Below are 26,284 nucleotides of genomic sequence, written 5' to 3' on the forward strand. Positions count from 1 at the left end.
AGTTTAAATCATACAAACACCAGGTTTCCAACTTCCATTATGCACATTTCTGATGAGCATCACACGACTAAATCAAAGAAGCTGCCAGTCATCTTGTGCAGAGCCTTCAGCATCGTCACCATCAGCTGCATCAAAGGAATCAGCCTCGTGACTCTTGCTGGCGTTGCTTGATTTTGGTGAATGTCGGGCCTGAGTTATTGTGAATAATGGAGCACCGTTAGACTCTGCAGCTAGCTCAGATGCCCGTGAACAAAAGTCATCAAAATCATCTAAACACAAACGAGGAAAAGTGAACACGGTCAAAACTCAAAAGCTCAACTTATTTTAGACCCAAAAAACAATCCAACTTTCAAAATTTTATTTGAGGAAAGCACATAAGTCATAAGATAGCCAGATTTTCAGATAGGAAAACGTCAACATGGTCAAATATTACAGTAAAAGGTTATCATATTCGTAACATGTGTACCTCTGTCTCGGCAATAAAATCCTATGGCTAGAGACGGGTCAATGGATTCGAGAGGAATTTGGCGTATAACACTGACATTATAAAATTATGAAAGGTTAAAATAACAGAAAAAAGGGTTGAGTTAAGAAATTAAAAAAAAACACTTTTTTGATATATTCTTACTTGCAGTGATATGATGAAGTATCAGTCTCTACATTATCCTTGCTGATATTAACCGCCTGATGAAAATATAAAAATATTAATGTGACAAACAAATAAAAAAACAGTCGATACACATGCTCTGCTTATTTGCTTAACTTAATATTACAACTCGAAACATATATATATATAGTTATTTACCTGTTGAACTTCATGGGGATCAAGATAAAAAACTTTATCATCTTGGACACCAACAAGATACGTTGAAGCATCGGGCCTACCACCCAATATACCAAGGCTTTGAGGAAAGGTGAATGTGGCAGCCAGCAAAGGTAAATATCTGGTCAAAACGGAAAATAAAAGTCAAGTCAACAATCAAGAAAACAGATTAGTACATGAAATCATTAATGATTAAACAATAATGAAACATTATGTACCTAGGGTTTACTTTGTCAAGACCAAGAACCAAAGGAACCAACAACAAGAGAGGTGACCAGTCAGCCTGGTTTCTTGCAAACTCGGAACAAATTCTAGAAGCATCTTCAATACAAAGAACAGGTGCACCACCACGTTCACCATCTTCATCTCCCGAAACGATATAAACCGCCATTGGAAATAATTTATCTTTGGGCTCGTTTTTCTCAATCTTGGAACGTGCAAGCGTCTCCCATGTGCGACACATAGCATATGGGCCCACCCATGACCCCGGAGCAAGTGCATAACTCTCTCCCGCTTTGAGAAGATTGTGAATGGAGAATATAGAATCCTCAGAATCACCAAACATGTTTAGTATTTCAACATAATCCCGATCAAATGGCTACATCATTAACAACAAAAAACAAGCATTAATAAGTAATCAAATGATAAAGAAATACCAATCACTCAAAAATATCATATTCATACCGGTTGCAAAGGTTTTCTCCAAGGTCTGCCTAACCGATGAACTAGTAATGCCTGTACACATTAACAACTTTCAAGTGAAGAGATATTTTGGTCATTACACACTGACTTAACAACCAAAGTTAATGAATGTCTATTTTAGGGATCAATGGTGTTACGTTTGTGCACATTATTAAACTAAATGTGTATTTTTTTCAAACTTGGGGACAAAAACTAAATCAGTGCATACCACGGGGACTACCCATGTAATTAATTATTAAATCATTAATACCTGAGCAACTAGCATCTGACTACTTCGAAGCATGCAACCCCAATTCACATCACTTGTATACTTGGAATCACCGATAGACACAAAACCTAATTGTCATCAATTATCATATCACAATATTGTTCTATATAAAAAAACATATCACCAAGGGAAAAAAAAGGAAACCTTTACGGTATGTAATCAAAATTCTTGAAGAAAAATCTTCAGAAAACGCAGCATATCCACTGCTATGAACGGGTTCTTGAGACGGATCTTCCAAACTAATTTTATAGCAAACACCTAAAAGCCATATATCACTAACTGAGTTAGAAACGTTAGTCTTGTATCCCAAAACACGTTCTTGAATTCTCCTCATTGAACCAGAATTCATAACTCTCTTCACAGTTGCAGTCCAACCATGGTGGTTTCCAGAACTGGTTTCTTGATTCTTCTTATGGATAACCTTAGACTCGTTGTGGGTATCAAAAACTGAAAAAGCAGATATTAAGAATCCTGACCACAATGATGACTTTGGTGATTTGCGGGTGCTTGGGCCCGCTTCAGAACAGTTGGGACCACAAATTTTATCTGGAGAATTAACTGTAGTTGTATCAGTCCTATCGGGTACATTCTTCATTACCTAACCATGAGCTGCACTAAAATGGAAATCTTCAATTTGACAAGTGTTGATTGAAAAACAAAGAATAAATGGAAGCAAGTGGATTAGCGTTTAAGTTTCCATATAGCTCTAGACCTATTAGGTAAGTCTACATTTCAGTAACAAAATTGATACACAACAGGAATCATAAAAGGTGCAGACGTAAAGACCATAAACAAATCTTATGCTTATAGAACCTTCAAAGTTAAGTATGCTGTATGCCATCAAAGTAAAAAATATCAATAATCAATGCAGAACCTTCAAAGTCAAGTATGATGTATGCCATCAAGGTAAAATATATCAATAATCAATGCACTTGTAACACGCGTCTGTTACCTCCCAGTAAGCCAGCTTAAGAAAACTCACTAACCGAAATCAGATCTACGAGATGGATTGATTCTATTTAACCCTAATTCGATATAAAAATAGTAACAATAACAGCTCAAATTGACAAAAAATACTCTAACAGAAAGCTTGTGAGTCCTGATTCTAACATACCCCTAATTCTATGAAGAAATAGCAACAATAACAGCTAAAACTGTCAAAACAACAATCTATGAGACGGATTGCGAGGCCTGATTCTACGTAACCCTAATTCTAACTTAAAATAGTAACAATAACAGTTCAAACTAGCATAACAATAGTCTATGAGATGGTTTGTGATTCCTGATTCTAATATAAGTATATAACCCTAATTCAATGAAGCAATTGTAACAATAAGGCTGCTCTCTATGTGAGGGGCATCGAAGCCCCTCCACCGTGCCACGTGAGCACTGAGGGCATCAAAGCCCTTCTCCATAATGTCCCGATGTGGTTTAAAGCCCCTTGGGCGCCCCAATATATATACACATACATACATATATATGTACGTGTGTGTGTATGAGAGGAAGAGAGAGAGAAAAATGAGGATGGCCCATCACTCATCACCCTCCCGCTCCCATCGCCCAGAAGCCCCCCCCCCCCCCCAAAACCGCGCCCTTTGGCGGTGTTCGGCCCCCAAAAAGTCCCCTCCGCCGCGCCCATAGCGTGGAGTCTTAACAGCTCAAAGTGTAAAAATAACAGTCTATGAGACGGCTTCTTCGGCCTGATTCTAATATAACCTTAATTCTATGAAAAAGTAGAACCACTAACAGCTCAAATTGGCTCTATACGATGGTTTGATTCTATATAATATAATATAATCCTAAATCTGTAATGAAATAGCAACAATAACAGCTCAAATTAGCAAAACACACAGTCTACGAGACCGCTTATGAGGCCTGAATCTAATATAACCCTAATTCTATGAATAAACAGCAACACTAACAGCTCAAATTAGCTCTATATGATGCCTTAATCCTATATAACCCTAATTTCATCAACAAACACTCAAACAGCAACAATAAACACCTCAAATTAACAACACAACACTCTACATAACACCTCATGATCATAATAACGAAACCTAACTATAATCCAATTCAATTCCAATTACCTACAACAAATACATCAACAAACTTACCGGTTTTGACGGACATACGAATCGCATGAATCAAAAGCAAAATTGAGCTCCTAATAAGGTCGAAATAAGGTTGAAGAATCGATCGATGATGTATTAGAGTATTAATTGAAGGAAAATGAAGGAGAAATGAAGGATTTGTGTGTAGATTTGAAACCCTAATTATACGTATAATAATAATATTATCGCCATTGTTGTTGATGTATCTATATAGCGCGTGAGATTGACGCTTCTGAGTTTGTTACTTAAACGTCTACGCTAATCTGATTATTACGTTTATAGTTTTCTAATTCCGTATCGAATATTATAATATTAATTAATATTTGTTTTCGTCATTTACGTTACTTGATTATTACTTTTATTATACAACATTTATTCGGCGAATTTAGAAGACTCGAAACGTTATGACTTTTAAAGGAAAGAAGACGAAGATGGAAGATATTATATGGTTTAAACTTAGAGCTATATGTAAATTGATTAGTTGATCGGATTTGTATAAAACTTCTTTGATGTAGTTGTTTCTCCTTGTTTGTGCTTGTCTGCCCTTCGGGGGAGCCATGGCTTCGGCCTTGTTTATAGAAGTTCATGGGGAAAAAAATTGCATTGTTTATGTAAAGATTAGAAATTAAATCACTATCTAAAGGTTCGAATTTAGGAAGTTTCATGTTTCTATTTTGCATCCTGGATCGGGATGAGTGGATGACAGTAAAACCTGAACCCGATTATCGAGTGTGTGAAATCAATAGTATATCATGTTGTGTTAGTTTTAACTTAAAATATATATCAAGTGTACGAAATCAGTAATTGAGTAAAACGGATGGTTCTAAAAGAAACGAGAAAGAATACGTTATACTTGATACTTTTATTAAGCTAACATTGCTTGTTGTCATTGCTTGTTGACGAATTTAGAAGGCTCGGAACGTTATGACTTTTAAAGGAAAAAAGACGAAGATGAAGGATATTATTTGGTTTAAACTTAGAGCTAGATGCAAATTGATTAGTTGATCGGATTTGTATAAAATTTCTTTGATGTAATTGTTTCTCCTTGTCTGTGCTTGGTTGTCCTTCAGGTTGTGGAGGGAGCCGTGGCTTCGGCCTTATTTATAGAAAGTTCACGGTTTGAGACAAAACAAACTATATTGTTTATGTAAAGATTAGAACTTAAATGACTATCGAAAGGTTTGAATTTAGGGAGGTTTCATGTTTCCATTTTGCATTCTGGATCGGGATGAGTGGATGACAGTAAAATCAGAACTTAATTATCAAGTGTGTGGAATCAATAATATATCGTGTTGTGTTAGTTTCTACCTAAAATATATCAAGTGTACGAAATCGATAATTGAGTAAAACGGATAGTTCTAAAAGGAACGAGAAATCTTATGTGAAAAATGAGGTTGTTAATTTTGTTTCTTAAATAGGCTAAGTGATTGATCTTAGGTTCGAGTCCCGTAGACATAAGATGTAGATTTTGGAGTGAAATTAATAAGTGTACGGTAGCTGTTTTAAAGAAAAAAAATTAGTTGTTGGGTCAAATTGTTCTAGGCCAATGTCACATCGGATTTCAATACATTTCAAAATATCTGTAAATTTAAAGTAACATTCAGCGACACATCACTAATACAAAAAAATATCTGTAAATTTAAAGCAACATTCAACGATACATCACTAATACAAAATATATATTTTCTATGTAAATGGGTCGACACTAGGGATGAGATCGGGACTGTACCCGTACCTATACCCGAAAGTACCCGCACCTAAAATCAGTAAATCTTGGTACCCATACCCGTACCCAAATTATATGGTACGGGTACGGGTATGGGTACATGTACGGGTACGGGTACTTTGGGTACAGTACTCGCTTTGGTACCCCTTTGTTCTTTTTATTTAAAAAAAAAGTCTCCACTAAACTAGGTAACGGTACGATACCGACAATCAAATATATGTAATACCAAAAACCGTAATACCATAACGAGAACCATAATACCGCAACCAAAACATAATACCAAAACTAAAAATGAAACAAATCAACCATAATATAAAATCCTTTATCTTTTCCTTTTCTTTGTTTATTGCTTTCTTAATTTCTATAGAAAAACAAGGGAGAAAATTAATACATGTTATTTAATGATATACACAATTACACATACATGAAATCAAAATATACGAATACACAATATATGAATACACACATATAGATTGAGAATGAAGTTATTCAACTAATATATATTATATTTTGAAAATCCCGCTTAAAAGTTAAGTTATGAATGTCGGAAACCTAATAAAAACCCCTACATATTCTAAACAGGTACCAGTACCCGTAATACCCGTACCTTTACCCGTACCTGTACCCGTACCTAAAATCAGTAAATCTTGGTACCCATACCCGTACCCAATAGAAATTTACGGGTACAGGTACGGGTACTGAACAGGTACGGGTACGGGTATTCGGGGAAAAAATGTTCATCCCTAGTCAACACGACCCCACCTAGAGGGATAGAGGCGATGCCTTCTTTGAACCTCCCATGGTGTAGGGATTCGCCCCTTAGTACTCTGTGAACGTGAAAATAGTCTTGAACGAGCGTATACTCCATAACTTTAAACTCATATTAATGTTTAAAAATTAGAAAAATATCAAATATCAATATAATCCATTCAAAATATCTCCAATAATTAATCCCAAAATTCAACCAAATCATAATTGACATCACATCACTTCACTTCACTTCACATAATAAGTCCTAATCCAACTTATGCCATAAATAGAAGAATATGATGGCATGAATATGACCCCAAAACCTACCAACACAAGTCACATTTGTTCTAATAAAGAAAAATAATTTTAACTTAACAACCGACACGTTACATTGTCATATTTGTTACAAACTTTAACGCGGCCAACATCTACACAAATTACCTTATACGCAATAAACATATATAAAAGTTACTAAAAACACGCAACGGACATAAACATTCAACGCTAGTTGAAGATACCGGTATCTTGTTCGTCTTTGTTCACTATGTATACATTTATGTGGCTTTAAACTCCTAAAAACTTATAAAACTCTTGATTAAATTTCACTAATTATCAGCTGCGGCTACAGCATTCATGTTGCTCGGTCCACCATTCACAATTGAGTCCTTGGTCACATTATACGGAGCCGAAGACATTACTCTGTATAATCAAAAAATAAACCCAATAAAAATGATATTTTTTAAAATGACCCGTTCTGACCCGACCAGTTTACGTTACTATTGGGTTAAATGTCTAAAATACCATTTAAGGTTATTAATTTTTTTTTGGTTTATATAATTTATCGATAAAAAGAGTGGGGCCCATGAGATTTTAATAACTCTTTCATTTTTAAACCTAGGGGTAGTTTGGTCATTTCAGGTGCACTTTATGGAAAAATATAACCTCCATCCATTTTAGGGACAAATGGTGTTACGTTCGTTCGTTCGTGCAAACAGATGGTCTAAAGTTATACAAATTTTTGAACATGTTTTGACCCGTTTTTGCTAGGCTTATATTCGATTAGCGTGTTAAAAGTCTAAAATACCCTTAAAGATTTATACCTTTCTTTGCGCTTCTCAAGAAACCGAGAGTTATTAGGCCCATGAATTTTTAATAACTCTCTTTCATTTTTAAACCTGGGGGTATTTTGGTCATTTAAGGTGCACGTTACGGAAAAAGTTAACCTCCATCCATTTTAGGGACAAATGGTGTTACGTTCGTGCAAACAGTTGGTCTAAAGTTACAATTTTTTAACATGTTTTGACCCGTTTTTGCCATACTTATATTCGGTTACTAGGTGAAAAGTCTAAAATACCCTTGAAGATTTATACCTTTCTTTGCGCTTCTCAAGAAACCGAGCCAAAGATGCCTTGCGCGCTTGGGGAACAGCTGCATACGACAAATTGATTTGTCAACTTCCATATAAACAACTTAAAAACGCGTTAAAAAAAATTAATAATAATAATATGTTACCTGATTTTATAACTTCTTCAAGTGAACTAATAACTCTCGGGCTATCCACTTTGTTAACATGAGCCACCGAGCCTTTAACGGCTTTAGCACCTTCATCTTTGTGAGTGGGGCCCAGAGGGTGTGAAGATACCGACATCGGGCTCGAGATGGCTGAGCAGGTCTGCGGGTTAACCGGTTGGTTCACATAAACCGGCACCTGGGTTTGAACCCTAGCCTGAGGTGTGCTTGCAGACGCACCATTTCCCGCCAACAACATAATAGCTTGAGCCTTTATATATAATATAATCCAAAAAAAGATAATCAAGATTCGAGCTTTTATCCATCAAGATTATTAAAAAATAATATATATATATATATATGCATATATATGTATATATAATATATAAAATTAAAAGGTAATAATTTTAAAAAGTAATACATATATATGTATATAAATATAAAATAAAATAAAAAGATAATCAAGATTCGAGCTTTTATCCATCAAGATTATTAAGAAAATAGTATATATACATACACACACACATATATATATATATGCATATTATGTATATATAATAAATAAAATTAAAAAGTAATACATATATATGTATATATAAACTAGCTTTAGAAACCCGTGTATTACACGGGATAAATTAATGAATAAATTATAATGAATAATTTAATATAAATAAAAAAAATATAATTAAGTCTCTTTATATTATGTAAAAAAATGTATTACAAATATAGTCGTTTTATATCATCAAGAATGAGTTGTTCTACTATCGGTATACAATAATGAAGCAATGCCACTGGAAGCAACATTTAAAATAATGAGGTATTTCGATGTGAAAGATGTAGCAAAAGTCTTTCACAAAAATGTTATACGTTTCATACCCGGCCATAGACAAAAAAGAAACCAGATTTTCCTTTTTAAACAGCTTTCATGTTGTCCTTATAAACACATTGTTGTTCAACTATCACAATAGTTTTATAATGAATATAAAAAATGAAAGATTTGTCTATGATTTTTAAGACTAAATGTTTGTTTAAAAATAAAAAAAAAGTTTATTATAGCTTTCTTCAATATGAATATGTCTCAAAAAATAAAATGTTAATGTATTTTTTAAAAATAAACTCTTTTATATATGCATTTTAATCTTAAAAAAATATATTTATGACACATAATTATTATATTAATATTTTTTTATATTAAGTATGTTTATTATATAATTTATTGCATTAATAATTTAATCAACGGAGTTTAATACGATATTTAGAATCAATAATTTTTTTTCTTTTCCATCAATAGAAAGTGATTTTGGAGGGAATTTGATATTGAGAATTAACCTCAGAATGACATGTGTCAGAATTATTTTCTTTTATTAGTATAGGTAGATATAAATAAAAAGTAATAATTTCTAATAATTTATTTTTAAAAAAAAGTTTAAGTTCTCAAACAGTAATACTTTTTAAAAAAGTTTATTTTTTTTTAAAAAAAAAGTTATTACTTTTTACATCAAGATTTCATTTTTAACAATAAAGATTTAATCTTTATACCTTTTCGGGGGAGATATCATCGTACACATTCACCATGCCGCCATAAAAGATGGTTAGTTGAGCGGGAGCGCAAGAAGCCTTGGAATTATTATTATACCTTCAATTAACCCAAAAATAATAATTAAAAAAATTGTCATCTCAAAACGGATGAATTTATAAACAAGTAAACAACACAAAAAATATTCATACCACGGTTCGGTGGTTCCAGCAAGAAAGGAACCGATGGATGGAATCGCAACTCCGTGTTGCTTAAAGGATGCACTGCCAAACTGAGCCCGGTAGAACGGGTGGCTCACGGATATAGGAACCACTTGCTTACCAATGCTTTTCTAAAATAATAAAATGTACATTTATCTTGAATTAATTGTTTTGTGACTTTTAAACACAATTTCAAGAAAATTTTTAAATAAAAGATTATCAACTAACCTGAATTTCACCGGTTTGGCGGTTTTTTGGGCCTTCGAAACCATCTGCACCTGATACATCAATAAACCAAAATGAAAAAAAAAGTTAGTTAACTGTTCATAAGCTTGATCAACAGCCTTAAAAAAATAATAAAAAAAAAATCAACCATTTAAGAATGTTTTTACAGTTAAAGATCTTTACCTGACAGAGGCCAGTTAACTGCAGAGTTCTTTGAAATCCCTGCATGTGATTAAAATACCCAAATTAGATCCAACAAAAAAAAGTAAAAAAATAAAAATCTTTCATAATTAATCTTTAAAAAACAGGGCAATTTAATTAGGTAAAAATCTCGAGTAAAAATAATATAAACCCAAATCAAAATAACACTTGATATAGTAAAACTAATAAAAAAATTGCAGATTGATTTATTTAACCTGTAACATAATTAAACTCAGTTCAGCTCATTAAATATATATGATACTAATTAGGTTAAAATATTAAAAATTACCCAAATTTGATCAAACATCTATTCAACCCAAAATACTAAAATTACCCAAATTAGATCAAACATCTATTCAACCAAAAAAATATATATATATATTCATAAATTAGTTTAATAAAAATTTAATCCCAAATCCAAATAACACTAGATATAGTATAATTAACAACAAAATTCTAGATCAATTAGTTTAAACTGTAACATAATTGAATTAAATTCAGTTCAGCTCATTAAATATATATGATTCTAATTAGTTCAAATATTAAAATACCCAAATTAGACCAAACATTTATTCAACCCAAAATACTAAAAAATAAATAAATACAAATAAAAACTAAAACTTTCATAAATTTATTTAATAAAACATAGTAAAATATAGATTAAACTGTAACATAATTGAATTCAATTCAGTTCAGTTCATCAAATATATAATTCTAACTATATCAAAATATATAATTTAAAAAAAATAAATAAAAAAAAACCTGAATCTTTGCATCCATCAACAGCTTCATCCTTGACCACTGAATCTTTAGAATTCAAACCCATAAAATCTCTTTCCATCTTTCAACTACACAAATTATAAATTATATTATATAATATTATAATCACAACCAAAACTGATGAATCAAGAACACCCACAAAAATCTTGAAACCAAGAAACTAAAATCACCTTCAAAGTTCAAAACTTTATCAAGAAAGACCCAACAAGATTACAGAAAAAAGTATGTGTTTGTGTGTGTATGTGTGAGAGAGAGAGATTATTAATCGGAGGTGTGATTCTTATGTTTTGTGTATTTATTTGTAAAGTGGTTGTCTTTGTAGACGGTATATCAGCACGTGGCAAACCCTCTTTAAACTAGGTTCGGTGGTGTTATGGGTGCAAACAAGTTGAGCTGCGAACGAGTTACTCGATGTTGAATTAATAAAAAGCTGAGCTTTTTTAAGCTCGAGTTGACCCTGAGCCTTATCGAGTTGGAGCTCGAACTTTGAATAGAAGCTTTATTAGGCTTGTCGAGCATTATTTAAGGTTTTTCTTAAAAAATATATAAAGAATTAAAAATTATATAAAAAATTGATTTTGTAGTTGGTAGATCAGCACCTAGCAAACCCTCTTCAAAACTAAAGTATTAAAAGCAGGTTCGGTGTCACGGGTGCAAACAAGTTGAGATGTTAACGAGCTACTAGATATTGAATTGATAAAAAGCTCAAAAAGAGTCGAGCTGGTTCCTTCTGAGCTCGAGTGATGCAGAGCCTCGAAGTTATTGGGCTGGTGCTCGAGCGTTGCATGGAGGCTCGTTTAAGCTTATCGAACCTTGTGTATTGTTGAATGTTAACTCTCTTTTGAAATTCTATGTATTGTATTAATTTCACATGTTACAACCCATTTAAAAATGCTACACTAGCTTTAGCCGGGCTTAGAGCATTCATAGTGGTTACTCCATATTTATGTGAATGGGGTTCTTTATATTTTATGGAGTATTTGTGAATGGAGGAGAAAGAAAAAAATTAATTATTAGTAAATCTGATAAAACACGGTTCATACTCTATAATAATTTTAAAAATATTTTACTGTATTCAAGTATTTGTGAGTAAATGATATGAACTATAATGATAAATGTATAAAAATGTATTATTTACTGAAATGTAGTGATTTTTACTTTTTTAGTATGGATGAGCTCGGGATGGTACCAATATCAACCAGTATCGATCCCAAAAATTTATAATATTTAGTACCGGTATCGATTCAGTACCGGTACGATATTTCGTGCAAAATTCGGGAAATACCGGTACCTTCCCGATACCGGAAACTAAAAACTTGGTATCAATTTGATACTTACGGTACCAAATTGGTACCACTATCGAAAACGCTCATCCCTAATTTTTAGTGTAATTATATAGAAATATAGATGGAGTAGTTACCGGGAATGCTCTTAGGCCCGTTTAAGATATTTCATGAAATATATATATAAATATTAAAAATGTATATAAATTGATTTTGTTTGAATGACAACTCTTTTTCCACCTTTTGCTTATATATAAATTAATCAATAATTAAGAAATGAGATGAGCTTGTGTTTGAATAAACAAATCATGCGGCCAATAAATTAGCATGTGACCGATCCTATTCTATTAAAAACTAAGGTATTAAAAGTTGGGTCGGGTAATTTGGTATGATTCACTGGGTACGAAAGATTGGACCACCTCTTAAAACATCAAGATTTTAACGTACATGTATATTATATTAAATTCCTCATTAATATCACGATTAAGTCGTAGCATGGGGAGAATGTGGTTGTCCTCATTATTATTTTTAGACACGAGTAAAAAAAAGTAAATTTAATACAAAAACCAAATATAAAAGTGTTGATAGTTTGAAACGTGAATATGTTTTTTAAAGATGGTTGGAATTTGATGTGATGGTTGATCGTGTACTTTTTGTCGTGTTCTTGAGTACATTAGAAATGGTTTTATTCGTTTATAAGTAGATCGAGTTGAAAATAACTAAGATCACTATAATATCAGGTATTCAGATATTCGTAACATGAATTCTAATTTACCATTGAGAGGTTATAGCATATGAGGAAGGTTGAGTGTTTAAAGTATCTAACTATTTATATGTCATCTACTTCGTGTTGATAATTGACACAAGTTGTGCAACACGAGTGGCAAGAGGTGTTCTACTTGTGGCCTAATAGTGATATATGGTCACATGAATCTTGTTGTGATTTATCATATATTTATAGAACCTACACGTCTTTTTTTTTTTACCACGAGCTATTTAATACTCATAAAGTTATTTGACGGGATTACCCTTTGAGCTATACTATGGCCCTTGAAGAGGTAGGTCCCAGCAGAGCCCAGTTGGACCCGCAAGACTCACCTTAAACAGGGACGTCTGCGCAGAGACCAACTGGATCCGCAGGACCAACCATGCTCAGAGACGTAACGTCCTTACGCGCAGTACGCAAGCTGGTCCCGCAGGAAATGCCTCCCAATGGTGAAGGACTCCGCCTGTCCCCGCAGCCTCGGATACAAGTCATTAGGGAAGGCCACCCGCGCAGCATGGCTACACGCACAAGGCACTTAACTCTCCCCAGTGTCACCTGAAGGAATGAGCAAAGGCGGGAGGGGGAAAACTCCCGCCTAAATGAGCCAGTCCGTATGATGGAGGATCTTTTGTGTGATACCTGACGAGGTACAGACAAAAGATCTGACCAAGAATGCGACAGCTCACTGACAGCAGCATGGCAGGCAGCACGCCACAGCACTGTGACCAATAGCCGCCGCCTACCCACCAACTCCTGCCATACCACGTGCCTAGCCTGTAGTTGGCAGAAGAGGAAGAGTGCACGACACGCCTGCTCTGTGTCAGCCGCTACCTATCCACCACTCACAGGCAGGGCACGTGCATAGGTTACAGTTGGTAGCGTGTTGGGCCGGCTAAACCCCTTGGAAACCTACCTTCGGCTATAAATACCCCAATGGTATGATCATCTTATCTTATCATATATACCTGATATCTGCTCTAGCAATCTCTGAATATACTTTTATATTTAAAGAGCAATCTAGTCTGATTCTCACGCCGGAGGGTGGTCACAAGGAGGAACCCCCCCCCTTCTCAGTGACGAGCTCACGGTGTCTGTTTTGCAGGTTATCAGAAGAACCATCTTCCAAGGGTCTAACCCCTCGTGGGAAACAGCTCTCCAACCCCCAGGTTACCAGTAATCTGCCCGGGGTCTGGTTAGTGTTTCTTCATTGGCGCCATCCGTGCATAAAGCTAGAACTTCATTTTTCTCCAGTTTTTTCAAACTTCTAGAAAGATGGTTAAAGAAACTCCGGTAACCACAACCCCAGCTACTGGAGGGAATACCGGCAACACAGTTTTTACAAACACTACCCCGGTTACCCAAGCCGGGGCAAGTGAAGTAAATTTTACGAACACTACCCCAGTTACCCAAGCTGGGGCAAGTGCAGTAAATAATCGCCCACTGGGATTCACCGATACCCAGTTTAAAAAACGAACAAGACTCCCCCGCCAAACTCTCGATGAAGTTAAGGCATGGGCGGAGGCACGACAAAAGGAATTCCAAGCTGAGTTGGACGAACGCTTGCGTTCCGTCCAACAGGCCGACGAATTCGAAGAATACTTGGACAATGACTCGGAGGAATCCGACTCCGACGCGAACCCTCGCCATAGGGCAAAAGGGAAGCGTAAGGAAACGGACTCCCAACCGAGAAGGCATTTTGGACAAGCCTTCAAACCAAAAAGCACAGGTGGAAGTTCACGAGACTTCTCCAAAACGTACAGACCGAACGTTGCAAATGCGGGAACGTCCAAATTTGCAAGGGACATTGCGGAAGCAATTGCCCCAAAAAGTGCCAAACAAATGCCCAACATAGGCACTTATGATGGTATGTCCGACCCAGACGACCATTTGAACAGGTTCATAGCAGGGGCAACCGTCAGCAACTGGACGGAACCCACGTGGTGTTACATGTTTCAAATGACGCTGGTGGGGGCTGCTAGGGTTTGGTTTGATCGATTACCGGTTAACCACATTTACGACTGGGCAGACTTCCAGCAGAAGTTTAGCCAACACTTCAGCCAGCAGCGAAAGTATACCGAGGAGCAATGGACAATCCTCAAATGCATACGGGAAGAAGATGAATCTCTGCCAAACTTCATCACTCGCTTCAACTCAAAGAAGTTAAGTTTGGGCAATATCAGCGAGGATCTTGTTCGCGCAGCCTTCATCCAGGGCGCGCAGGACCCAGAGCTTATCCGCACCCTAACGGGTAAAGATGGAATGCCATCCACATGGGATGGCATCATGACAGCAGCCAAACGCTATGCGGAAACGGAGAAGCAACTGGGTAGAGACCTTCCGCAGAGCACAAACCTTTACACCCAGAGGACGAGAGAGGACAACGTCCTCACCGCCCGATTGAACAAAAAACGGAAGCAAGGCATTTGGCAGTCAAGGGTAAACTTTGACACCTCATCCGGCTTACAGCACCGATTGGGTGAAAGGGATAATGTAAAGCCGCACCGGAACTCCAGATGGACGCCACTTACCAAAAGCGTCACTGACATATTTGCTACTGAAGAACTCCCATGGCCAAAGCCTCCAGTAATCCGACATCGTCACGATGCTGATCGGAGCAAGTACTGTGACTATCACAGAACAAAAGGCCACAACACTGAAGAATGCATAGACGTAAAAGACATGGTCGAAACATTCGTCAGAGATGGGACGCTCGCGCACCTCGTGGCGAAATAAAAGTTAAACAGGCAGGCAGGTGCGTGTGGAACCACGGCTGGGGTAAACACGAATAAAAAATCAGCTTCAATAGAGACTACATGCTGCGTAAAGAACGAGATCCCGAAACAGGTGCGTGTCGGCTCGATGGCACTCCTGTCCCAACATGGAAGGGAGTTCAATTACACAGTTTGCATGTAATCAATTCCAATTTGTAAAGAGAAGGCCAAGAGCCACTTCTAATGGAAATGATTCTCTTTAAGAATATCGAAGCTGATGATTTTACATTTATACTTTTCTGGACACTAATATGCCGGTCTTCACCGCATAATTACGTGAAGTCAGTGAATGGGAAGGCGGTCCTACCCGCACGAACCCAATAACGTGACAAACCTTCACGCAGGTCAGTTGAAGGGGAAAAGTTCGGCACCCAAAAATGAAAGTGCCGGTCTATCCGCATGAATCATTAAGGAAACTGAATAATAACCTGTCAACAACCGCGCGTCGAACGGTTAAAACTATCCAACACTGGTGACGACATTCACATTACGTGAAGTCGTTGCGTGGGAAGGCGGTCTTACCCGCACGAACCCAATAACGTGGCAAACCTTCACGCAGGTCAGTTGAAGGAGTTCATCCCATTAAATGAAAGTGCCGGTCTATCCGCATGAATCATGAAAGGAAAATGAACACTAACCTATCGACAACCGCGCGTCGAACGGTTCAAAACAAAATTCTTAAAAAGGTAAGAAAACCTACACGCAGGTCAGGTATGGGTAAAGTTTTGCCATCCTAAGTGCAAGTGACGGTTCTACCCGCACAATCACGAAAGAGGAAGCAAAACTTCACACCTATTATCAACCACGTTCAAAGGTTAACTTATCCTCAAAAAGTAAGAAAAACCAGCGCGCAGGTTAGATAAAAGTTAAAGTTTAGCCATCCTACCAAGTGCAAGTGACGGTTCTACCCGCACAATCACGAAGGAGGAAGCGAAACTTTAACCCACTATCAACCACGTTCAAAGGTTCTTATTCTAAACACTTGGAAAATTGCTATTTTAAACTAAGTATGCAAGTCATAAGTTTATAAAGCAAAGAATCCAATGAAAGGAATAACAATCGTATATTTCAATGATATATTACAACAGTGGCCGGGTAACTACCCGCCTAAAAGAAATCTATACAAAGCGAAGTCTATCTTAGCAGTGGGAAGGGACCTTCAGGATCAGGCTTCAGGGCCACCTCCGCTTGGACCAGCACCGTCAGAGCGCGGCTGCCCAAGGAAAGCCTTAAGGATGTTTAGCCCATCATCAGCAGCAGCAGCTTCGTTCACCTTCTCCACCACTGGATGCGGGAAGGCAGCGTACTGGTTCACAGCTTGGTCATAAGCAGCTTCAGTATTAACATTGAATAAAGGGAAGTTGGAGGGCGGAAAGCCTCTCTCAGCAAACCCTAGACCAAGCAGGAAGCCAGTCTTCTCCCCATCCTCATGAGAAGCGTTGAGGGCTGTGCTCATCGCATCGTCATAAGAGGTCTCTGAAAGGACCCGACGCACAACCTACAAAAGAATACAAGTTAGAACATTTTCTAATTACGAGCGGAAAGCGTAAAGAAAAAGATAAAGATACCTGAGGCAACGCTTCTCGAAGCAGCCATTGGAGGGTAGCTTGACTTTCTTTGTAAGCACGTTCGGCTCCGCTCTTATCAAGGTTGGCAAGTTGAACTTCCTTGGCGGCAGCCTCTTCGACGCTTTTGAGTTTCCTTTCAGTGCGGTCAAGCACCCCCCTCTGGTCAAGGATCTCCTGCAGCTTCTTGGCATCTTCCATTGCCAAGGCGTCATGAGCATGCTGAAGAGCCTTTAATTTGCATTTAAGCTGCTCATTCTCTTCGCGAAGCGGCTCAGCAACAGCTTCAGCCTTGGCAGCCCTCTCAGTTGAGTTTCGCGCAGTCTCCTTGGCCAGCCGAAGCTGTTCATTCACAGCTTGGGCAGCCTTGGAGCGGGCCTCGAGTCGCGCCTGGACTTCAACCTCGAGGGCCTTGAATGCCTTCTCCTTCTCGGCTGCGGCAGCGGCCAACTGCCGGTTCTCCTCCCGAAGAGCCCGCGCTTCAGATACATCTTTGGCGCGAGCTGCTTTTAACTTGTCGTTTTCACGACAAAGCAGCTCGACGCGGGGCTGCGTCCGGGCCTGGAGAACCCGAAGCTCATTGGTTAGCCTACCCTCTTGGTAGCTAGCCATGGCTTCCCCCAACGCACCATGAGGAGCAGCGTGGCGAGCCCAGTCCACGCACTCCACAGGGGTACGAAGGGTTGTTCCTCGGCGTATGTTCCATCTTGGAACATACACTTCATTGGAATCCGACACTGCAAAAGAAAAAAAGGCAGTTAGGAAAAGATGATAAAAATATACAAAGGAAAAAGAACCCTACGTACCTGTAGGGTCAATAACAGGCCGATAGCCGCCAAACCCATCACCTGAACCTAAAGGAAATCCATCCAACAGGTCAGGTAGACGGGAAGGTGGCATAGATCGGCGGGAAGCCCGGCGCGTACCTGATGGTCCGGCCATCGGTGCCGGTGGCGCAGGTATAGTTGCAGCCGCTGTGGTAGCCATTGTTGGCGCCACCTCCTCAGCAACAGTAACCGCCGGCTCCGTGAAAGATGCTGTAAAAATTGCACTCACGGCCGGCGGAGACAACTTCTCAGCTGGAACAGCCTCAGGAAGGCTGGAACCAGCGGAAGCAGGCACAGACGCCTGGGTCGACGCCTCGGGAAGGCTGACCGAGCCTTCCCTCATTGGCGGGGGAATACTTGCTCCAACTCCACCCTGGAATGCGTCAACATCCACACCTGCACAAGCAAAAGTGTTAGAAAAATTTATTTGAAACAACAAATCTAGACAAGAATTATGGGGGCACTTACGGGGTTTCTTGAGCTTGAACGTACGGACGAGCGGGGGCGAACCCGATGGAGCCGGCCTCTTGACACCGATAACAGTCGTCGTCGCTGCCTCCCCGGAGGTAACAGCTACAGCCTCCGGAGCGGTGGTCTCCTCACCACCGGGCTCCCCCGCCACCTCTGCACTATCTGACTCCGAGTCAGATAGGACTACCGGGTCGGCCGTAGAGGCCACCTTCTCCTTGCCTTTCCCGACGGCAGCCTTTTTCTTCCGCACCAGTGGAGGACCTTCTGCGGATTCCTCAGAAGAAGAAATGTCAACTCCAGCAGCAGGCACAGCATTGAGAGGTTCAGGGTAGAAGATAGGCTTACCTGGCCGTCGGTGGCTCAGGATCTCTTGGCCTGGCGGGTAAACCTCCACGAACCGACCCGCGGTCTGCTCTAAGATGGGCAACTCGTTCTCGTCCAGAGCACGAGTACCCATCCGCGCGGGACCATCTTCCTCCCGCGGGTTCAGGAGCGACTGAAGATCGTTCCCCTCTGAAATTAACAAGAAAGTTAGAAAAAATCGAAGTCAGCAAAATGAAACAAGACGTACCATAAGGGACAGAGTTCGAACCATATTCAAGAACGATCGGAACCTTATCCGCATTCGCCGCCTTCCACACCCGGCTCATCCCCAGCATCACCATCGCCGACTCCGGAAAACGGAAAACCGGGGACTGGACCCGGGATATCTTCGAGAACCATTCCGCCTCCTCGTAGTTGAGGGCGGGAAGGTTCGGAAGCGCCTGGCCATTCTTGAACTTCATGGCGATGGGGATGGCGCGAGCGGATATGAAGAAGAACTCTCTTCTCCATGAGCGAAGACTCCGCTCGGTGGTACAAATCTTTAAACCCTTGATACGGGTTGTAAGAGTATACCACCCCTGGATGCACCTCCAAGTGTAGAAGGTCATCAGACGGTCAACGAGGGGCTCAAGGCCCAGTATCCGGCACACCCACTCAAAGTGCCGGACCTTGGCAATGGCCATGGGGTGCACCTCTGTCAGGTGCACACCGTGCCTCTCCAGGACACGGTACACAAACTTTGTCAACGGAAACCTAAGGTTTCCGTAGACAAAGAATGCAGCATAAACCCCGATCTTGCCACTAGGGGCATCGTACACAGTATGGTGGGGTTCAGGAAACTCAGGCTCGAGAGACTCGAGCATGAACTTCCTGACGATATACTGGTACAGATCGACAGGAAGAGAGCACTGGCATTCGCCAGCAGTCTTCTGGTCATCAGCATCATGAGAAGGCATGGTGGAAGAAAGATGAAAAGAGATTTCAGGGTAATGCTTTACTGAACAGAAAAATTCGCCGGAAATTACTTGAGAAGAGGGCGGGAAGGTTCGGAAGCGCCTGGCCATTCTTGAACTTCATGGCGATGGGGATGGCACGAGCGGATATGAAGAAGAACTCTCTTCTCCATGAGCGAAGACTCCGCTCGGTGGTACAAATCTTTAAACCCTTGATACGGGTTGTAAGAGTATACCACCCCTGGATGCACCTCCAAGTGTAGAAGGTCATCAGACGGTCAACGAGGGGCTCAAGGCCCAGTATCCGGCACACCCACTCAAAGTGCCGGACCTTGGCAATGGCCATGGGGTGCACCTCTGTCAGGTGCACACCGTGCCTCTCCAGGACACGGTACACAAACTTTGTCAACGGAAACCTAAGGTTTCCGTAGACAAAGAATGCAGCATAAACCCCGATCTTGCCACTAGGGGCATCGTACACAGTATGGTGGGGTTCAGGAAACTCAGGCTCGAGAGACTCGAGCATGAACTTCCTGACGATATACTGGTACAGATCGACAGGAAGAGAGCACTGGCATTCGCCAGCAGTCTTCTGGTCATCAGCATCATGAGAAGGCATGGTGGAAGAAAGATGAAAAGAGATTTCAGGGTAATGCTTTACTGAACAGAAAAATTCGCCGGAAATTACTTGAGAAGAAGAGATGAAAGTGAAAAGTGTGAATTGCAAATAACCCTCTCCCCCTTTATATACTAATCGCAATTAATGCGGTGAATTTAATGCGAAGGAGAGAGAAATCGAAGGTGCAATGAAACTATGACACGTGGCAAAAAGCAGACTGGCAACAGCTGTTGACAGGACGTGTGCCAGTAATTTCGCGGCCACGCGCCCGAAAAATCGCGCCCACGCGCTTGAAAAAGCGTCTGGAATGACCATATAATGTCACGTCACCATAACTCCCTGCACGTCCTGACAGTCAGAAGAAACCGTCGCGCGACGTTTCAGAGGTTTGGACTGTTCCTATCTTCCCACCAACCTTTCGAATTTCAAAATTCAAAATTTAAAAAGAAGCGGGAAAATACCCCTTACCCCTTGGCAAGCAAGTAACCGTAAGACGGATGCGGGTACAGTGTAAAGGCAAAACCCTTCACATACCTAGCACCCGCAGGGAATTGAAGCCAAATAAACCTTGGCAAACAAATAACCGTAAGACGGCTGTGGGTACAGTGTTAAGGCAAAACCCTTCACATACCTAACACCCGCAGGGAATTGAAGCCAAGAAAACCTTGGTGAACAAGTAACCGTAAGACGGATGCGGGTACAGTGTTAAGGCAAAACCCTTCACATACCTAGCACCCGCAGGGAATTGAAGCCAAGTACCTCGGCAACCCAAGTAACTATAAGACGGGTGCGGGTACAGTGTAAAGGCAAAACCCTTCACATACCTAGCACCCGCAGGGAATTGACGCCAGGAATACCTTGGAAGTAAAGTAACCGTAAGACGAGCACAGGTACAGTGTTAAGGCAAAACCCTTCACATACCTAGCGCTCCGCTGGGAATTGAAACCGAGAAGGATCTTCTGGGCAATGCTTGCGGAAACGGAAATAACATCCCCGCATAGCGGGAACGTCGAGAACTACGTTGTTTGAAGCTCCAAGATGGAATTGGTGGTCTTAACATAATTGATCACTATGTTCAAAACTACCAAAACCTCATGGAAAATACATACAACTGGGACTCAATGCTCCTGACTTGCGAGGAGGTTACAGACCTACCCGCATCATACCCAAAGACCAAGCAGGAAACTCGGGCATTTCTGCAAGTGACAAGGACTTCCGCGGAAAGAATCCCCATGGAAAACCTTACAAAACCCTTTTCAAAACCCTTTGCTCAAGTCCAAAAGTTCACCTCATTTTATTAAACACTCATGAGAAGAACATTGGACTGGGGGGACTTGAAGAGGTAGGTCCCAGCAGAGCCCAGTTGGACCCGCAAGACTCACCTTAAACAGGGACGTCTGCGCAGAGACCAACTGGATCCGCAGGACCAACCATGCTCAGAGACGTAACGTCCTTACGCGCAGTACGCAAGCTGGTCCCGCAGGAAATGCCTCCCAATGGTGAAGGACTCCGCCTGTCCCCGCAGCCTCGGATACAAGTCATTAGGGAAGGCCACCCGCGCAGCATGGCTACACGCACAAGGCACTTAACTCTCCCCAGTGTCACCTGAAGGAATGAGCAAAGGCGGGAGGGGGAAAACTCCCGCCTAAATGAGCCAGTCCGTATGATGGAGGATCTTTTGTGTGATACCTGACGAGGTACAGACAAAAGATCTGACCAAGAATGCGACAGCTCACTGACAGCAGCATGGCAGGCAGCACGCCACAGCACTGTGACCAATAGCCGCCGCCTACCCACCAACTCCTGCCATACCACGTGCCTAGCCTGTAGTTGGCAGAAGAGGAAGAGTGCACGACACGCCTGCTCTGTGTCAGCCGCTACCTATCCACCACTCACAGGCAGGGCACGTGCATAGGTTACAGTTGGTAGCGTGTTGGGCCGGCTAAACCCCTTGGAAACCTACCTTCGGCTATAAATACCCCAATGGTATGATCATCTTATCTTATCATATATATCTGATATCTGCTCTAGCAATCTCTGAATATACTTTTATATTTAAAGAGCAATCTAGTCTGATTCTCACGCCGGAGGGTGGTCACAAGGAGGAACCCCCCCCCTTCTCAGTGACGAGCTCACGGTGTCTGTTTTGCAGGTTATCAGAAGAACCATCTTCCAAGGGTCTAACCCCTCGTGGGAAACAGCTCTCCAACCCCCAGGTTACCAGTAATCTGCCCGGGGTCTGGTTAGTGTTTCTTCAGCCCTATTATAAAAATTCCAAGTATACAAATTTCGACTTTATAAATTTAATTAAAAGTATTTCGTTAGAGTAAAATAGATAAACTTCTCGAATCAAAGTTAATTTAGCAATGGAATAAATTAATTCTTCGGGAAAGCAACGAGCCATTTTATGACCGTTTTTAATCTAAAGTTGTTTTCTCGTTCGTTATAGGATAGACAAAATTATAAAAATTCCAAGAGATTTAGGAATTCAAAGGATTTAACGAATTATACATTGTGTTTTAATAATTGCAATAATTAATTTATCACTTTAACTTATATTTTTGCCGTCCTCACATGTATTAAAATGCAATATAGACAACGGAACAACGGGTATTAAAAGGTGTAAATGAACCAATATATAATTTGTAAAGGAATCTTTGGGTGGAAGCATAAAACATGTCGACCTAATAATCATATATATTATAAAAATGAAATAAAAATAACACATGTGATATTTATGTATAATAATATGTATCGTGGACCAAACAAAAACCCATGGTTTTGCACAAACCATGTCCGTGTCTATGTCCCCACAATTGATGCTTTTCATTGTTTTATACTTTTATATAAATATATAAAGTAACTTGTGAGTTGACTGCCCCACCAATTATATTTTATTGAATTTTAAAATTGGGTGTTACACATTAAAAACAATGTAACGTTTTTTAAATATTAAAAAACAATGTGGTGTTTAAAAATTCAAAATAGGGCATCACACATTTGTTCTACTTGAGGATAAATTTATTATCATATATAAATAAAAATATAAAAGCGGTAGTAATTTTTAACCGTGTGACTCACCATGCATGACTATCTTGAATGCACTATATTTATATGCTTATACTGTTCTTGTATTTCTCTATCTAAATCTTGATTTTGAACTTAACTCATCATTCATAAGTCAAGACATTATAACATGTTATGTTGGTAACAAATTGAAGATTTGATTGCATAAACACTTTCTTTGTTTTGTCAAATATTACACATCTAACTTTAAAAGGTTGTATGCTTAATAATATAGATGTTATATTGTAACACCTTGGGGGTTTATCAGTTATCACTAACTTTCATTAAGAAATACGTTAAATTCGTAAGAAATTATTATTATACCCTACTTAAGAAAGAAAGAAAATAAAGTTATACAACCAATTAAAATCCAATCAACTAAATATACATTCATGTGAAGGCATGAGAGGGTCAACAAATTTGATTGTCATCTGTTGTATTCGGTAACCTTCATCCCACTTTTATGCAATCTATCATTACTGGCGATAGTTTAGCCAGATTCCAATTCAATTAATTCTCACACATCGTACATGCACACACAACTTTCTCCATCAGCGTACACTTGATAATGCTTTCGCATATTCCATTGGGTTGTTATCATGCTTACCCTAAGCCTGATCATAATCCCCACAAACGATGCACGACACCGAGAGATTGTAATTATGTGTCTTAATAAGTTGTTAAATCCAACATTCTTTAATTTGTTAGAGTAATAATTACTGATCCACCACCATTTGAGGACAAATGAGTAATTTACACCCTTAAACAAATAAGCTTTTATCAAATAAGCTAAAAAACCATCTTCACATAAGCTTTTTCAAATGAGCTTATATAAGCTTATAAGCATAAGCTTAAAAAGCTAAGCCAAACACCAAGTTAAGCTTATTTTATAAAAAAAAAAAGCTAGAAAAGCTATAAGCTTGGTTAAAAAAGCTAGGCCAAACACCCCCTAAGTAACATGCCAAAAATTGCAATAACACCTTACAATCATCTAGAAACACCCGTAGTGATACCTACATTACGATTACATCTTTTGGTTTATAAATTTCCATTTTAACCTAAACATGTCTCAATTCAGAGACTGCAACTTTAGGTAATAATAGCTAATTCAAAAACTCACATTGAATCTTAGATATTTTTTCCTTTCTAATCATTGATTCATTTCTGTCTTAATCATAAATCAAACTTATCTTGAAGAAATAAGTTATGGACCATTGAGATACACATATGTTTAATCTTGCTATGATAATTGATAAATGTGGTCCTGTTTAATCAAACAAAATGACTAGTAACCACATATAACAATTTGTGCTGTCTTTGCGAATATTCATAATATTATTTTTTTGTTTCTATTTAAATACTGAGAGTTGGTGGTCCTTTTCTTAATGTATTATTTTATTTTTGATTATTTGCATATTAAATAATAAGTGTATTATATTGCAAAATAAAACTTAAATGTCAAATGTGCTATTTGACCATGTTTGTGCATCACATGTTATGCTCTCGTTTTCATTAAGAATATAATAAATTTTATTTAATATAACCGGAAATATACTCTACAAAGATATAAAAACAAAGAAGCACATAATTATATATGTATATAAATATGAAATTAAAATTTTAGTATCCAATGGAGTTAAATATATAAACAGTTCCCGTGTTTTATAAGTAATAACTTTGATATTTCCTGTTTCAATTTTTTCGAGATGTAACACAAACTTTCGTCTAATTTAAATGAACAAGACAGTTAAATACATAAACAGTTCCCGTGTTTTATAACTAACAAATTTGATATTTCTAGTTTCAAATTTATAACACTTTCGAGATGTAACACTAGCTTTCGTCTAATTTTTTTAATAAAGACTATGTGTGTTTTAACAGTTGAGGTTATTGTTGTTATTCTTGTAATTAATTTCTTTTATACAAAATTATCTTTTTCATTCGAACTATACATTGTCTCAACTCTATCCCGATCAAGCACCATCTTCTTCATTCGAACTCGACAGTCTTGATTAGTGATTGCCAAAGACAATTTGTAATATGAACATCATGGGGGCGTCATTTCTACTCTTGCTCGCAATTGGTAAGGCTGTAATTTGTGCGTTCTACATTTTTCTTGACCAAAACCTAATCCAAGCCAAGTGCTATCGGAGACCATGGTGTAGATTCATTGTGTGGTTGATCCTTGTGTTGTCGAAGTCATTCATAGGATTTAAGGTCGAACAGTACCCTGAAAACGAAGTAAGATCAATGAAAGTTAAGGTTCATAAGAAGTATTGTTGTCGTCCGGTTAGTTGGTTAGCAAGGCCGCAACAAAGGATGACAATCTTCAAATGCTACGGTTTTACAAGTGTACAATAAATGATTATAACACTAGGGTTTTCAAGAGGAAAAACAACGGAATAAGCATGAATGATGCCAATAAGCGGCAAGGAAGAGCGGGTAAGTGAAATGCCAAACACACCCTTATATGTAAGGCATATCAAGTGATTCAACACCCAAATAGACAGAAGTTCGTGTTAGATCTCAAAAGTGTTACAAAACTGAAACTAGAATTATCAAGCATGTTGCTTTTCAACTTTAGACTTTCAAACATGTTGGTTCCTATTAAACCACACAGACCATTAATGTATTTAACTCTAGATAACAAATGAGCCAAGCTGAGCCAATCCCAAGGCCGAGCTTCCAAATTTCTTAATGATCCGAGCTCGATTTAGACATGCTACTTGAAAGGAATTGAGCTCAAGCTCTATTACACTAACGAGTCGTACTTGGTCTTAGACAATCTCAGGCTTGGCTCGACA

General features: G+C 38.9%; 2 protein-coding genes across 3 annotated transcripts; both read right to left on the reverse strand.

The window, feature by feature from the left end:
• Positions 1-29: 29 nt before the first annotated feature.
• LOC143587134 (cysteine protease ATG4-like) lies at positions 30-4,087 on the reverse strand. The gene is made up of 9 exons (XM_077068510.1): positions 3,911-4,087; positions 1,938-2,402; positions 1,776-1,861; positions 1,508-1,558; positions 1,042-1,421; positions 806-944; positions 629-684; positions 467-537; positions 30-269 (listed from the first exon to the last, which is right to left on the reverse strand). Exons 2-9 carry the CDS (start codon positions 2,386-2,388, stop codon positions 73-75), a joined length of 1,431 nt encoding a protein of 476 aa, XP_076924625.1. The 5' UTR covers positions 2,389-2,402; positions 3,911-4,087; the 3' UTR covers positions 30-72.
• Positions 4,088-6,965: 2,878 nt separating this feature from the next.
• Positions 6,966-11,152, reverse strand: LOC143587144 (protein TIFY 7-like). 2 transcript variants are annotated; one of them, XM_077068517.1, is made up of 9 exons: positions 11,006-11,152; positions 10,818-10,903; positions 10,038-10,076; positions 9,858-9,907; positions 9,624-9,760; positions 9,432-9,528; positions 7,896-8,163; positions 7,754-7,811; positions 6,966-7,082 (listed from the first exon to the last, which is right to left on the reverse strand). In XM_077068517.1, the coding sequence occupies exons 2-9, from the start codon at positions 10,894-10,896 to the stop codon at positions 6,989-6,991; spliced, it is 822 nt and encodes a 273-aa protein (XP_076924632.1). In that variant the 5' UTR covers positions 10,897-10,903; positions 11,006-11,152; the 3' UTR covers positions 6,966-6,988. The 2 variants fall into 2 exon arrangements, with proteins under 2 accessions (XP_076924632.1, XP_076924634.1); XM_077068519.1 differs by having other exon boundaries at positions 10,818-10,896; positions 10,997-11,078.
• Between the last annotated feature and the right edge of the window lie 15,132 nt (positions 11,153-26,284).

Source organism: Bidens hawaiensis, unplaced genomic scaffold (genome assembly GCF_021521415.1).
Source record: "Bidens hawaiensis isolate Kalapana, Puna unplaced genomic scaffold, B.hawaiensis_p1.1 tig00035159_1, whole genome shotgun sequence".
Classification (NCBI taxonomy): domain Eukaryota; kingdom Viridiplantae; phylum Streptophyta; class Magnoliopsida; order Asterales; family Asteraceae; genus Bidens; species Bidens hawaiensis.